Source organism: Bos indicus x Bos taurus, chromosome 18 (genome assembly GCF_003369695.1).
Source record: "Bos indicus x Bos taurus breed Angus x Brahman F1 hybrid chromosome 18, Bos_hybrid_MaternalHap_v2.0, whole genome shotgun sequence".
Classification (NCBI taxonomy): Eukaryota; Metazoa; Chordata; class Mammalia; order Artiodactyla; family Bovidae; genus Bos; species Bos indicus x Bos taurus.
In genome coordinates this window covers 16,586,806-16,603,452 of record NC_040093.1, presented here as the reverse complement: position 1 = coordinate 16,603,452, position 16,647 = coordinate 16,586,806, and the positions used below count along the sequence as shown (strand labels likewise).

The window sequence follows — 16,647 nt, the reverse complement described above, 5'->3', positions numbered from 1 at the left end:
TCTCTTCACAGCTATTTGTAAGGCCTCCCCAGACAGCCATTTTGCTTTTTTGCATTTCTTTTGCATGGGGATGGTCTTGATCCCTGTCTCCTGTACTATGTCACGAACCTCATTCCATAGTTCAACAGGCACTCCATCTATCAGATCTAGTCCCTTAAATCTATTTCTGACTTCCAGTGTATAATCATAAGGAATTTCATTTAGGTCATACCCGAATGGTCTAGTGGTTTTCACTACTTTCTTCAATTTAAGTCTGAATTTGGCAATACGGAGTTCATGATCTGAGCCACAGTCAGCTCCTGGTCTTGTTTTTGTTGACTGTATAGAGCTTCTTCATCTTTGGCTGCAAAGAACATAATTAATATGATTTCGGTGTTGACCATCTGGTGATGTCCATGTGTAGAGTCTTCTCTTGTGTTGTTGGAAGAGGGTGTTTGCTATGACCAGTGCATTTTCTTGGCAAAACTCTATTAGTCTTTGCCCTGCTTCATTCCATATTCCAAGGCCAAATTTGCCTGGTTTTTTTACACTACTCTAAAAGAACTGGTTTCTTACTTTCCTCTACAGGTTGTTCATTGTCAAGGTATAGAAATAGGGAAGAATGCTCAGAGGGCCTGAAGACGACAAAAGCAAGCAGCCTTCCTTTATATGGAGTGTCTAGGAAACTGCAGGCACTCAGAAACTTAGGGACTCATTAGGTCCTCTGTCTCTAGAAGACCTCCAGGCTGGAGGGGTCCGGAAGGATCTGGGTGCAGCCTCCTACGTCACACTTCATAACCCCTGAAAGCTGCCAGATGTTCCTAAGCCAGGGGAGACAGAAACCAGGAAAGCCATGCACCATGGTTTATGCTGTATCTGCCCGAACATCTGACATTCAGCTCTTGAGTTCCAAACACCCCACCGGGCTGACTTTACCCTTGACTTATCAGTATCAAGTTCCTTTTGCCAACAACACCATTCTCTAGTCCTCTCAGCATCACATAGGGTTCATATGGAATGTCTGGCACGTAGAAAGGTATGTTACAGAAAGGAGCTGTAATGGTTAATCTTCTGTGTCATCTTGACTGGGCTGTTTGGTGGTCAGGTCTTGGGCTGTACATTATTTTCAGTGTGTCTGTGACCGTGTTCCTGGGATGAGATTAACATCTGAATCCACAGACTGAGTAAAGCAGACTGCCCTCCCTAGTGTGGATGGGCTTCCTCCCATCATCTGAAGACCTAAACAGAACAAAAAAGCTCACCAGCCTAGAGAAGGGAGGATTTTTCCTGCCTTCAGAATGGAACTGAAACACTGGCTCTTCCTGGGTCTCAGGCTTCCAGACTCAGACTAGAACTACATCTTTGAAGATCTTGGGAATTGTCAGTCTCCATAATCAAATTCCTCTGTGTGTGTACATTTGTATACACACACACACACACACACACACACACACACACACACACACACCAGTTTCTCTGGAGAACCCTGACAAATACAGGGACCAATAAATATTTGAGGAATGAAAAAACAAGTCAAAAGAGGCTAACATATAAAGTCATATCCCTTCCTTAAACAGCCCCAAACCTGACCACCTTCTTCATGACATCCTGAGACACTCACTCTGTCTCTATTTCAGGGTTAGCCCTTGATATTTCGGCCAACTGGGCCCTTCCAAAACCACACTCCCCACTCCACACCTGGGACGACGTTCTGTTTGTGCCAAATCTGCCCTTGATGTCTTTCCTACAAGCAAGAGCCAAGTCCTGGTTCATATCAGGAATATTATTATGACTGGAGTAAGTGTGAGGGCAGGGGCACATGCTGGCATCTTCTGGGAGTGGCCATGATCCTGCACATTATGGAAGAGTGGAATGGGGTGGATATCTTCACTGGAAGATCTTCTGCCCCTTAAAATGTATCCACTGAAGTCAGCACAGTATCTCCCTTCACCTTCAGCATTTTCACAGACTGTAGGGGCAGGCGGTGGGCAAACTGGCAGAAGGACTCGTTATTCACAAACACCTAAGGAAGGAGATGTATTTCTTGTGAGCTCAGAACGATTAGGCCTCCTCTTTCCCTTTCCTACTTTCATTGCCTTCTGTAAAATTTCTTTACTCTGTAAAAGCAAAGCAGAAATTCTCCTCCAGGACATCCTGCCAATACAGTGCTGTAGAAATCATCCTCCATGTCCACTTCCTCGCCTCCAGAGCTGTCATCCCTGCTTTACCCTGAGGGCAGGGGGCCTGCACGTCTCCCTCCACACTGCTGACTGTCCGATACAGTAAGAGCTGTGTGGAGTTCACCTCAGCATCTCTACTTGTACAGCACACACACTGAGTACAGCACACAAGATCCTGAGTATAGATGCCTGTGCTATACAGGGACAAGGGGCTCCACCACTCTGTTGTACGCCTGAAACTCACATGGTAAGGTAAATCAATGATACTTCAATTTCAAAAAGCACATGTGTTAAAAATACAAAACAAACAAAAAATTGGTCTGTTGTGATCACATCAGAGTTGGACTCTCCGTGTGTTTCTCCACAGCAGCCCCAACATGGCCATGGCGCTCCACACCCTGGAGGGCCCACACACCTTGTATTCATTCTCCAGCACCAAGAATCGAAGCTCAAATGGCTGGCCTGGCATGAAAGGGTCAGAAAACATTCTCTTTTCCTCCTGCCATCCCCCTTCCTGGAAACTGTTCATCACCACCATGCTGTTCGTGTAGACTCGGAAATGGAATGCAATGTCGCTGTCTTCCTCAATACCCGTGCAGAAATCCACCACAAGCTCTGGGTTCTTCCTGCAAAGACAAGAGGATAGCTCCTGCAGGCAGGCATTTACTGCAGACAACAACTTCCTCAGGAACAACCACAGTCCTTTTTTCTCTCTCTCTCCCTCTCCCTCCTTCCCCTTCCCCCTGCCTTCTTTCTCAAAATATTTATACCTTTCTCACTTTGCTATCTCTCTCTCTTTTCCTCCCCTGCCTCCCCAGCTCACACACACACACATAGACACAGACACACAGAGGAAGGAAATCCCACCTGAAGTGTAATCTCACACTTTTGCATGAGACACTTCAGCTTATTCCGATGATTAAAGAAGATCAAGCTGTTTCCAATGAATGTCCCCAAAACATGCTAACACTCTCCCCTTGTGCTTCACCCTCCATCAGACATAAACCGGCCTCTACTCACCCACAAGAAGACTCAAGATTTCCCATGATCTTCACCATGAAACCCACAGCCAGGGAAACAGACTGCTGATAGGGGTTCGGCTGTGGAGGAGACGGATGTGTCAGTGAGTGAAGAGCCCATGTTCTCTCTCCCACATCATTGCCCAAGCAGACTCAGGACACAAAACGTGATCTCCTCCTGCAGCTAAGAGACATTAGTATACCTCCAACAAGGAGACATTAATCCGAGTCCAGACATGCACTCAGAGGCACAGATACATATGTTATATACAAACCCTTCCAAACCCAGAGAAACAAGATGCAAAAGGACATACAATAACGCAAATCCAGTGATTCCCACTCACACACACACACTCCTTCCCATTCTCTACCAGTATGCACACAATGATTTGTGTCAAGGTGACCTGGCACCAGCAGCAGAGGTAATCAGATTCCTTCCTCCCATTTTTCATACCAAGCAGTCCATAGTCTCCATCTGGGCCTTTCTTCCCTGTTGAAACTGTGTGTGTGAGTCTGTCTGGAGAAGGTGCCCTATAAATGCCATTAGGAGGTGAATCACCCCTGACCCTTTCACTCAGGCTATAGAGCCCCGCCCTCTGTTCTTCTGAAATTCATGATATAAAAAGTGTGTTCAGTCCACACTATCCAAAGTCCCCTGTGATAATAAGAAGTGGGTTCAAACTGTACTCACTTCAGTTCAGTTCAGTCACTCAGTCGTGTCTGACTCTTTGCAACCCCATGAATCGCAGCACGCCAGGCCTCCCTGTCCATCACCAACTCCCGGAGTTCACTCAAACTCATGTCCATCGAGTCGGTGATGCCATCCAACCATCTCATCCTCTGTCATCCCCTTCTCCTCCTGCCCCCAATCCCTCCCAGCATCAGGGTCTTTTCTAATGAGTCAACTCTTCATATGAGGTGGCCAAAGTATTGGAGTTTCAGCTTTAGCATCATTCCTTCCAATGAACACCCAGGACTGATCTCGTTTAGAATGGACTGGTTGGATCTCCTTGCAGTCCAAGGGACTCTCAAGAGTCCGCTCCAACACCACAGTTCAAAAGCATCAATTCTTCGGCACTCAGCTTTCTTCACAGTCCAACTCTCACATCCATACATGACCACAGGAAAAACCATAGCCTTGACTAGACGGACCTTTGAACCATCTTCATAATAAGATTTGTTGACAAGTCCTGGACTTTCTGCTAGAGTTTTATTAATTTCAGTTACTTCTCCTGATAGAGAATAGAGTTCACTAGGAGCTTTCACACTTTCCAAGCACTAAACTCCTCTTGTTTGTTCAATTTCATCCCAACTTAAGGCAGACTACGGTAAACATCTCCCAAAGCTTCCTGTGCAAAATTGCTGATTCCCAGTGCTTCAACACCGTTTTCTGTTGTAACCCATTCGTGGTTTTCTGTGAATTTCCGCACCGACAGCAGAGCGAGGCCAGTGCGCAGTGCTCGGACAGCACCCGCCCATAGTCCCCAGGGCCGCGGCGAGCAGGGCGCATGTGATGCCGAGATGGCGTGCAGGCTGCCAACCGCCGCCCGCACTCTCCGCACTGTTTGCAGCGCCGTGTTCCCAGGTGTGCAGAGGGTCTCCGCGCGGCACTTAGAGCACCTGGGCTCGCGGGGCAGCCCCGCCAATTCAAGATTTTTAAAAGACTGAAATCGTAAACAGTATGTTGAGCACAACAGGAACTAAATTAAAATCAACAACAGAAGAAAATTTGGGAAATTCACAAATGTGTGGAAACTGAACAATAGTCTCCTGAAGAATCAACTGGTCAAAGAAAAAAATCAGGAGAAAGATTAAAATATTTTGAGATAAATGAAAACAAAAGCACACAACTTATGAGGTGCAGCACAAGCACTGTTAGCAAGGAAATTTAAGAGTTGTAAATGACTATATTAACAAAAATGAAAAACTTAAATAACTTAACCTTCCACTTTAAGAAACTAGAAGAGCAAACTAAATCCAAAACAAGCAGAAAGAAATCATAAAGATGAAAACAGAAATGAAACAGAGAGGAGGAACAGACAAAATCAAGAATCAAAAGTTGGTTCCTTGAGAAGATTAACAAAACTGACAACCGTTAGGGAGACTGACCAAGAAAAAAGAGAGAAAGCTCAAATTATTTGCAATTGTCAAAGAAACTATTTTTAATGTCTATTAGAACTTACAAACATTCAGCAAAGTTACTGGACAACATGGAACCATTGGCATTCTTATACACCAACCCAAGAGTCCCATGTGCCTGGCCTGTTCAATGTCCATTGATTAAAGAGGCTAAGAACCCTGGTTGGTAACACCTATAAATCTCCCTAGTCATCCCTCCCCACTGCCTCGACTTGCTCACTGACCTGACTTGCTCACTGCCCCAAGTAAACTCCATTTAAAATTTCTCATTTAGTCACAGTTTCACTAGCTACATCTATAAACAATTGGGGCGGGGGGGACTATAAACTTATGTAATTTAAAGAAAACTGACACATACATCACATTAATACAGGAGAAAGATCCATTTTAAAGATTCCAGTTCTTCCCTAAATTAATCTAAGAATTCATGAATTCCTAAGCAAAATCCCAGTAAGCTTGCAGAGAAATTCTCAAACTGACTCAAAACTTCACAGACACTGTAAAGTCCAAAGAGAACTGAGACAATCTCGAAGAATGAGGAAGGAGATTCAAGCTCATTCACTGTCAATAAATCACATATTAAAGTGTTTGATATAAATATAGTAAGACAACATGCACTGGTGCAGATAAGCAAATAAATTAATAGGAAAGAACAGAGGTGGGACTTAGCTGGTGATCCAGTGGTTAAGAATCCTCCCTTTCCACTGCAGGGTCCATGGATTCCATCCCTGGTCAGAAAACTAGGATCCTGCGGGAAGGGAGGCAGGGGGAGGGAGGACTGTCCAGATGCAGACCCAAGCACAGAGGTGGCATTACAAGAGGGTCTGGAAGACAGTTCCCCTAGAAGTTAGGAGCAGTCTGGGATGAAAGTTTGGGAGTTACAACTGTAGGGTAGGCAGAGAAGCCTGCCAGAGACTTAGATTTAAGACGAAGGGCAAAGGGGAAGGTAGTGTGGAGAAAGAATCGTGAAGGACAGAGGCTGGGAGAAACAAAATGAAAGAGTGGGAGAAGGAGAAAGGTAAAGTGGATGTGGGGAACGGAAAGAGAAGACAGCAGGGGAAAAGACCAAGAAGGAGAAGGAACAGAGAGGAAAGAGGGAAGGGGAAAGAAAAGCTGGAAAGAGAAAAGCAGATGGGAAACGCAAAGAGGTGCAAACGCATATGGGGTAACAGCAGACACGGGAGGGCCGTATCAGGTTTCCAGCACCAAAAGTTGTAGTTTTCTAAAACAAAATAGGGTCTGAGACACTGATGCTGAGTGTGTCTTACCAAGAATTACTTGACTAAGATTCAAAGTATGAAGCAGCCGTTTTCATTTGTTGGGTACTAAGAGCAACTTCAGTTCAGTTCAGTTCAGTCGCTCAGTCGTGTCTGACTCTTTGCGACCCCGTGAATCGCAGCACGCCAGGCCTCCCTGTCCATCACCAACTCCCGGAGTTCACTCAGACTCACATCCATCGAGTCAGTGATGCCATCCAGCCATCTCATCCTCTGTCGTCCCCTTCTCCTCCTGCCCCCAATCCCTCCCAGCATCAGAGTCTTTTCCAATGAGTCAACTCTTCACATGAGGTGGCCAAAGTACTGGAGTTTCAGCTTCAGCATCATTCCTTCCAATGAACACCCAGGATTGATCTCCTTTAGGATGGACTGGTTGGATCTCCTTGCAGTCCAAGGGACTCGCAAGAGTCTTCTCCAACACCGCAGTTCAGAAGCATCAGTTCTTCAGTGCTCAGCTTTCTTTATAGTCTAACTCTCACATCCATACATGACTACTAGAAAAGGCATAGCCTTGACTAGACAAACCTTTGTTGGCAAAGTAATGTCTCTGCTTTTTTATATGCTATCTAGGTTGGTCATAACTTTTCTTACGAGGAGTAAGCATCTTTTAATTTCATGGCTGCAGTCACCATCTGCAGTGATTTTGGAGCCTCAAAAAATGAAGTCTGACACTGTTTCCACTGTTTCCCCATCTGTTTCCCATGAAGTGATGGGACCAGATACCATGATCTTAGTTTTCTTACTGTTGAGCTTTAAGCCAACTTTTTTACTCTCCTCTTTCACTTTTATCAAGAGGCTTTTTAGTTCCTCTTCACTTTCTGCCAGAAGGGTGGTGTCATCTGCATATCTGAGGTTATTGATATTTCATAGGTTCAACCAACTTATTTTGTGTGCTACTTGAGGATATAGTTCAACTCAGCAAAATAAAGAACAAGAGGGAGGGGCCTTCCCTCGTGGTCCAGAGGTTAAGAACCTGAGCTTCCCATGCACGGAGGTATGGGTTCAATTCCTGGTCAAAAACTAAGATCTCCCATGCCACCCAGTGCAGGGGTTGGGGGGTGGTGGTCACAAACAAAGGGGAATTTGTGTGGAAGAAAGGAGAATCCACACAAGAGGGTGAGAAGGGGAGCTTCCAGGTTGAGTCCTATACAACAGGCCTGGAAAGCAAGCAGAGCTGATTCCTGGGGGGAGGAAATGGCAACCCACTCCAGTATTCTTGCCTGGGAAATTCTGTGGACAGAGGAACCTGGTGGGCTACAGTCCATGGAATTGCAGAGTCAAGACATGACTGAGTACACGTACATGTACATCTGCGACCAATATAAGAAATAAATTATTGGTGTCCAGAATACAACAAAAATGTTCTACTAAACCTCAAAGGTGGGGCGGGGGAGGGGGGTGAATACTAGAAAATCGTCAAAGGAAAGAAGTAGGAAATTAGCAAAAGAGAAAAGCAAAATAGACTTTAAAATAGAGTGAAGAGTCTCAATTTCATTGGTTAATAAAGAAATGGAACTGGATCAAATTTCATATACCCACTATTACAAACATAAGGCCCAAAGTGGAGTCACTTATGCTCCACACTGCCAACAGACTTAATTTACAGTTTCAGCTCTCCCAGAAATGGAATCTTAAGCAGTCAGGAATTGCTCAATCAGTACTAGTTAGGTAACTGCCTGATAGACCCCTGCTATCTCATAAAGGGAAGTAACCCTGCAATAATCTGATTTCCCGCCTTGTATAACCTAGTTCCTATTCCCTTCTGCCTGTACAATACAAATCATTCATTTTACACAGCTCCTCTGAGCTCCTTTTGATATGCTAGACTGGATCCTGCCTGATTCATGAATCATTGAATAAAGCCAATAAAATCTTTAAAATTTACTCAGTTGAATTTTGTTTTCGGAACACCACCAATGGTTGACATTTAAAAGTATGACAGTGCCGGGAGCCAGCACGGGAGTTCCCACTCATGACAAAGGTCATGCGGAGAGGCCTGATATGCAAAGACGAGTCAGGGCTCAAGGGGTCCCCATGGACCTGCCCAAGCATCTACCCCAAAACCAAAATCTGTCTGTTTTACTACTTCACAACTTTCACCAACTCTTCTGACATTAATGGGGGGCTATCCCCGACCACCTTTCTCTGTAAGAAAATCAACTTAAAACTCTAGTTAATAAGTCTCCTGGGCATAATAGGAGTGTTTCAATTCAAACCCCTCTGATGACTTTCTAGCTTGCCTGACAGGTTTGTTCAGATTCACAGCCTCCCAACCATGAGAGGCACGGGAAGCTTAAGATATTCTAACAATGCAGAGCTTCCCAGAGAATAGAACTAGTAGAGGATTTCTTTGTTGAGCTAATGCTTGCTGCCAAGTTTCCATATCCCTTACCTACTGTGTCCCTGGGAGTGTATTGATTAATATAGTTGGTGTATAGAAATGTAAGTAGTAGCTTTAATGTGTGTAACCTTGGACCCTTGAGTTAATTCTTTTCTTGTTATAGCCCACCACACTTCTAACCTATAGGAATGCAGCTTTTATCTAATGCTTTCGGAGGGTGGCGCCTGACTTTAGAATAATCACCTTTAGAGAAAAATAAGTTTTCTGAAGAAAGGGTCATAAAATGTTAACAGGCCTCCTGGCCAGAAGATGATGTAAATCACCTAAAGCTATTGCATATGATAAGTTTGCAGAAAGAAAGCCTGGCTTCGATAAGGATCAAGGACTGCTGACCTTGCAAGACTCTACCCACCGCACACCCCTCCCCCCCCATTATCCTCTATGCACAACTTAAGGTATAAAAACTACTTTGGAAAATGAAGTGCGGGTCTTGCTCACCGAAGCTTGGTCTCCCCATGTCGTTCTTTCTCTTTCCTTTTCCTATTCAGGCTGATTCCATGGAGCCCAGGGGCTCTCTGCGTTCACTTTCCTGCCTGGGCTTCTAAGACCCACTCGAGAAGGTGCCTAAGGTGGGGCACCTTCCGCGATTCGAGAGGGCGCCTGCGGCCTTCGTGAACAGAGCAAGTCCCGTGCTGGGGCTTTATTGGCTTTCTGCGTAAACCAAGGAATATCAGCCTCTTTTCTCTCCTCTATTTTCTTAACTGCAAAATTCTGCTATTCTTTTAATCGCTGACGCCGTCCTCCCAAGGGAATCCCTGGATCCAACCGGGGCTAGACCCTGGTATGACAGTACCACTAGTTAAAAAGGAGGTGGAGACACAAACACTTCCATTACTGGTGATGTAATTTTCTACTACATGTTAGATCACGAAAGGAATGTTCCCCAAAGCTTAAATTCTACATAACAGCCCATCTCTGGGAACCCTCCCAGGTAATGCTCATTAAGCTAAAATATCTTTGTTTACCATATAGAAAATATCTTAACAAGGCTCACCTGAGGATGAGGTGGGACGGTCATTAACACAGTCCCTCCAGAGGTTGATGGGAACCAGGAAGCCACACACGTACTCACAGATCAACACCTAGTCACAGATTTCTTACACACACTCACACACATAGTCACACAGACATGCAGCTCCCCATGCCACACATGCCTCCCCACATTCTCACTCACTGTACATGAACATTGTGCTCCACTCTTACACACAGACTCATGAAGACAGATCCATAATCTCAGCCCCTTGCACTCATGCACACACTCCCTCATCCCATTCAGTGCTTCCCCCCCCACCCCCTGCAAAGTGACAGTGTCTTGGTAGAGTTCACTCTCAGTCAGGTACCATCAAATGCTATTGCACTGGTCCCGGCTCCACACGATTCCCACAAGGATTCAACATAATAGATCCTCAAGGAGTCTCTCTTCCACACAACTCTCAATACAACATTCCAAGTAGAAAAGTATATATTTTCATCTTACACACTTTCCTATCTCTTCCTCCTCCCTTTATCTGACCTGGGATCACTGAAGGCTGTGTCTTTTCAGCTCACCTGTTGCTCTGACATTGTTATATCTTCCTCAGGGCAGCCCTTCCAAACTGTGTCCAGTTTTGTGGGTGAATCTTTTGGAGTTGCAGAATACAAGTGAATCCTGGCAGCCCCGCCCTCTGGCTTTGTTCCTGTTTGTAAGCCTCAGAGTTACCCAGCAGGGTGAAGGGGGATGTCAGAAGCAGATTCAGTCACAAGCATGTCCTTGAGCAGGGCATGTCTGTGGCACGGCAGGGACTGCGGTCAGGGTAATGCCAGGGCGGAGGGAGTAGCTGGGGAAACACAGGAGTAAAGGTGATGGAGCGAGGGGGTGGCTGAGTCTAAAATCCAGCCTTTGCGCCTCTTCCCAGGTCTTTACCCCACAGACAGAATCTACTCAAAAGGTGCACATTGTTATAATTTTCACAATGGCAAAGAATGGATGACCCTGGCTCAAAAGACATGAACTTCCCGAAGGCTTCCAAGCAAGGCAGCATTTGGGGTGAGAGCTGTAGGATGCGTGACTTCTTTCTGATTGGTTTTGGTGAAGTAATGGTGATGTTTCAGGAATCTTTTTTTTTTTTTTTAATGTATTTTTGGCTGTGCTGGGTCTTCATTGCTACCTGGGTTTTTCCTCTAAGTTTTGGAGAGCAGGGACTACTTTCTAGTTTCAGCACACTGGCTTCTCATTGTGGTGGCTTCTCTTGTTGCAGAGCACATGCTCTAGGCTGCACGGGCTTCCGTGGTTGTGGCTCCAAGGCTCTAGAGCATGGGCTGAGTAGCTGTGGCACACCAGCCTAGTTGCTCCATGGCAGGTGGGATCTTCTTGGAGTAGGGATCGAACCCACATCTCCTGCATTGGCAGGTGGATTCTTTACTACTGGGCCACCTGGGAAGCCCTGTTTGAGGAGTCGAATCATCAACCTTCTGGTTCCAACCACTTGCTCCACATCATCCTCCACTTGAGTCTAGGTGCGAATTTCTGTAGAACAACTCAAAGATATGTGTCAGATTGTTTTATGTATCACGAGGAGGAGCTAGGATTCTGTTTATCGGTGAACCATTGTTTAAGCCATCATTACTGTTCTTCCTTCTCCCGTTTTTTCCTGCATTCCCTCACTTCCCTAATTAGTAACTGTCTGAGTCTGCTCTTCGGAACTCAGGGAAGGCCTTAGAAAGAAACTAAAGCCCTTTTCAACAAACAAGAAACAGGGCTTACAAAGGCTGTGTATGTACCTTGGAGGGGTCTGTTGTGGCCTGCTTGGTTTCAACACTCCCCACTTTTGTTTGACACTCCTCAATCCTGAAGTGGGACAAGAGAAGGAATACAGTTTTGAATAGAGAGGTCTGTTATAAACTTGGCAGGGAACTTGGTTTTACGAGGGCTTGGTTTCCCTGGGCTTAAGTCCTCACTTCTGCCGATCCTGTGAAAGTACTGGCTGATCCTCAGCTGTCCCAAAATCCTTCCCAGGTGGCACAGTGGTAAAGAGACCACCTGCCAATGCAGGAAACCCGGGTTTGATCCCTGAGTTGGAAAGATCCCCTGGAGAAGGAAATGGCAACCCATTCCAGTATACTTGCCTGGAGAATTCCATGGGCAGAGGAGCCTGGGTTTGACATAAAATTGTAGGACTCTGGCTCAGAAAAGTTGAAGTAGATATCCTTGTTCCCACCGCATCCACTAAGCTAGTTTGACTAAGAATCCTAGAGAGTATATGTAAGACAAATAAAGAAGACTCTGGAAGGTGGAGAGAAAAAGACGGTGCATCTGGGGACCCTGAGCCCCCAGAGCATCATGATGTTCCCCTATGACGCCTCAGTTTTCTTCTTGTCTCTTCTGTCCCAGACCGGATACTACAGTAGCTGGAAGTCTGTAAACCATTAACCATTAAATGCCCAAGTGGATGAAGAGAGAGGATTATACTCCTGAAATAATGCTTCCTGTTTAATTTGGGGGCCTAGTGTCCCCTGCTGGATGCTGATCACCCCTCCAGGTTACCTCCCAGTACACACACATGCACGCGCACAGAAATCTGTATGGATGTCAGGATGATTTATATACACGCAACAGTTTGTTGTTCAGTCGCTCAGTCATGTCTGACTCTTTGCGACCCCATGGACCACAACACACCAGGCTTCCCTGTCCTTCACCATCTCCCAGAGCTTGCTCAAACTCATGTCCATTGGGTTGGTGATGCCATCCAACCATCTCATGCTCTGTCAGTCCCCTTCTCCTCCTGCCTTCAGTCTTTCTCACCATCAGAGTCTTTTCCAATGAGTCGGCTCTTTGCATTATGTGACCAAAGTATTGGAGCTTCAGCTTAAGCATCAGTCCTTCCAATGAATATTCAGGATTGATTTCCTTTAGGAATTGACTGGTTTGATCTCCTTGCTGTCCATGGGGCTGTCACAAATCTTCTCCAACACCACAGTTTGAACGCATCAATTCTTCGGCGCTAGGCCTTCTTTATGGTCCAACTCTCACATCCATACATGACTACATGCAACAGTAAATATAAGATAAAGTTTGTTATCCATACAGTAAATAGTAAAGGGATTGCCCAAGGAGACAGCTCAGTTGGCGGGGAGTGAAGTCAGAGCAAAGTGGGGCAGCAGGCTTTGGCTTTATTGGTGAGGAGGTGGGTCCAGGCTCTGGGTTTATGAAGGGCCAGAAGTGCCTCTATTTCAAATTCCCCTGGTGTACACTTGGGCTTTGTTAATATGGTCCCAGAGATAGTAGAGATTAAGCAGAGAAAGGACAGGGGAGCCTGTCCAGGACCCGACATTAGAGATGTTTGTCAATGTAGGGACTTCCCTGGTGGTCCAGTGGCCAAGAATGTGCTTCCGCTGCAGGGGGCACAGGTTCGATCCCTGGTTGGGGAACCAAGATCCCACATACCTGTTGGTGCAGCCAAAAAAAAAAAAGATGTTTATAAATGTAAATAACATAAACATTATTGCACTTTGCCCCCATGCCAGCACACTCAGGCCTTCCCGCAGTGTAGAAGCAGTCCACCGTCCATCTTTGTCTCTGTCACAGCAGCTCAGGCCAGACCTGAATTATCCCTGCCCGTCTTTCGATCACACCTGGAATGTGCTCTGTCCACAAGTCCTATTGGCTCTGCTTTAAAATTCTTCAAGGATGGAGCACTGCTCATCACCTGACAGCTCAGTGAAGCCAGAGATTGTATCTGATACCTTCCTGTTGCATTCCTGTGTCCCTGAAATTGCCTTGCTCCTAGTAGATGCTTCATAGTTCTTTTATAATCCTTCCTTTAAATGAATGCCTTCTCTTCCCTCTGAAATAAAGCCTAGTTTTTTCAGAAATCCTCAGTAATTTCTATAGGTTAAGAAATTTCAACTGTTTCTTCAGAATCTTTTTATGATTAGCTAACCTAAAGAAAAGTAAATAGAGAGGTATTTCATGTTTAAAATTTAATCAGAATAAGGAAGAGAAAATTCTGGTGAAACCATGCTGAGATATCTTATCTTAGGATTTCATGCAAAAAGCATTTAGTAGCCGTGTCAACTTTGTTGTAATGCCAAGACAGTAGGAAACGTTAAACGATATAAAGAGTAATGTGTGTCATACACAGCGATAAGGAAATTGCAAATAACATCAACACTGCTGTCAATTGCTTCATTTTCTAGAAGAAGAGGTGGCTGCTTTCCTATGTTTGTTGGGCATCTTCATTTAAGGTTGGCGGGAATGATATTTAACACAGGCTTCCAGGGACTTCCCTGGTGGTCCACTGGTTAGGACTCTGCACTTCCACTGCAGGGGGTACAGGTTCAATTCCTTGTCAGGGAACTAAGATCCCACATACCACAGAACAGCTAAGCCAGTGGGCCTCAACTACTGAAGCTCCCACACCACAGTGAAAGAGTCTGCACTGCAATGAAAGATCACGTGTGACAATATTTTTTAAAGAACATGAGGCTTTACTAGAATTTAAGCAGTTTTTGCATGTCTTCAGTGTGCGTGTGTGTGTCTGTGTGAGAGAGAGAGATACCATCTCATCTTGTCACGTGTGTAGCCACCATGTAACCACCACCACTGTTCCACGCACACAAACTCCCTTGTGCTACCCCTTTACAGTCAGGTTCTCAGCCTCATCCGAAGCCTTGATGAGCACTGAGCTTCATCACTGGAATTTTGTGGTGTCAGGAGTTGAGTCGAACAGTAAGTAACCTGTTGAGAGCAACATTTCATTCCTCACAGTACCCTGGAAATTCATTCTGTTTTGTTTTGTTTTTTTCCCCAGGTATCAAGTAATCAAGAAAAAGTCTCCTTAACTCTAGGCAGGGTCAGACTTTCTGTTCTATTTATTTTATTTCCTTTTCTTGCCTTATTTTACTGACTAAAACCTCCGGTAGTAGATCAGGTAGTAGTGATAATGAGTCTTGGCTCATTTTCGATCATAGACTGAAAACATTCAGTTTTTCATTATTGAGTGTGATGTTGACTGTAGATTTATTACAGCTTTCTATCAGGTTGAGAAATTTCCCTTCTATATCTAGTTTGCTGATGATGTTTGGCAGAAACCAGCACGATTCTGTAAAGCAGTTATCCTTCAATTAAAAAATAAATTTAAAATTTAAAAAAAGAAAAAAGATGTTTTTAAAAGAGAAACTTTTATTGGAAAGAATTATGAATTCTCGAGAAGCTGCAAATGTTGTATAGTGAGGTCCCATGTACCCATTGCGTGTGCTGTGCTAAGTCACTTCAGTCAAGTCTGACTGTTTGCAGTCCTATGGACTGTAGCCCCCAGGTTCCTCTGTCCATGGAATTCTCCAGGCAGGGATACTGGAGTGGATTGCCATGCCCTCCTCCAGGAGATTATCCTGGCCCAGGGATCGAACCCATGACTTTTATGTCTCCTGCATTGGCAGGCGGGTTCTTTACTGCTAGTGCCACCTATTGCCTAGTTTTTCCCAATTGGATACATCTTACGTAATTATAGTCCAGTGTCAAAACCAGGGATTATACATTGGTACAATGTATGCATATAGTTCTGTGTCATTTTATGAGAAATGTAGGTATATGTAACCAGCGCCACAATCAAGATAAAAAATTATTCCAACATCAAGATAGACCTCATGTCATTCCTTTGTAGCAGCATCTAACACTTCTCCCTGATCTCCATCTATAAGCCACCTCCCATCTACTTTCTGTCTCTGGCTTTAAACTTTTTAAGATGTTAAACAAATGCACTTACACATTATGTGACCTTTTAAGGATGGTTTTTCCACTCAGGACAATGCTCATGTATTCTCTTGATTTCTTCTTAAGCTCACTGTTCTTCATTTCTGCCTCTTTTTCTTTTGGGTCCTTGATCTGAACAACTCAGGGCCAATTCATTCCTGTTGTAAGCTGCACTCACTCCCTTGGTGATCTCAGCGTGTCACAGTTTTAATTGTTATCTGTATGTTAGAATTTCAGATTTTACATCTCCAACCAGACCTCTCTTCCAAATTCATGCCTTAAACCCTGTACAATAGGCATCTCAACCTCCAAGTGCCCAAAGCTGAATTCCTTATCTTTTTCCTTCCCAGTGTCCCAGCCACAGTTTGCTGACCTCAGTGTATGGCTTCAGCAATATATGAACCATGAACTTCCTGATGTTCAAGCTGGTTTTAGAAAAGGCAGGGGAACCAGATATCAAATTGCCAACATCTTCTGGATCATAGAAAAAGCAAGAAAGTTCCAGAAAAACATCTATTTCTGCTTTATTGACTATGCCAAAGCCTTTGACTGTGTGGCTCACAATAAACTGTGGAAAATTCTGAAAGAGATGGGAATACCAGACCACCTGATCTGCCTCTTGAGAAATTTGTATGCAGGTCAGGCAGCAACAGTTAGAACTGGACATGGAACAATAGACTGGTTCCAAATAGGAAAAGAAGATCGTCAAGGCTGTATATTGTCACCCTGTTTATTTTACTTATATGCAGAGTACATCATGAGAAACACTGGACTGGAATAAACACAAGCTGGAATCAAGATTGCCAGGAGAAATATCAATAACCTCAGATATGCAGATGACACCACCCTTATGGCAGAAAGTGAAGAGGAACTCAAAAGCCTCTTGATGAAAGTGAAAGTGGAGAGTGAAAAAGTTGGCTTA

At 44.7% G+C, this 16,647-nt stretch overlaps 1 protein-coding gene across 5 annotated transcripts in view; it reads right to left on the bottom strand.

The window, feature by feature from the left end:
* Window positions 1-1,744: 1,744 nt before the first annotated feature.
* Window positions 1,745-16,647, bottom strand: part of LOC113876516 (galectin-10-like) — a 97,851-nt gene continuing 82,948 nt past the window's right edge. For 2 of the 5 annotated variants that reach the window (XM_027515831.1, XM_027515832.1), the window contains exons 2-4: window positions 3,180-3,259; window positions 2,575-2,785; window positions 1,745-2,002 (exon numbers count right to left, since the gene is read on the bottom strand). In XM_027515831.1, coding sequence (XP_027371632.1) covers window positions 1,889-2,002; window positions 2,575-2,785; window positions 3,180-3,217 — 363 coding nt within the window. In that variant the 5' untranslated portion in view covers window positions 3,218-3,259 and the 3' untranslated portion in view covers window positions 1,745-1,888. Of the gene's footprint in view, window positions 2,003-2,574; window positions 2,786-3,179; window positions 3,260-9,989; window positions 10,029-10,543; window positions 11,309-12,776; window positions 12,811-16,647 lie in introns of those variants that run through there. The other 3 variants (XM_027515830.1, XM_027515829.1, XM_027515828.1) reach the window with 3 other exon arrangements.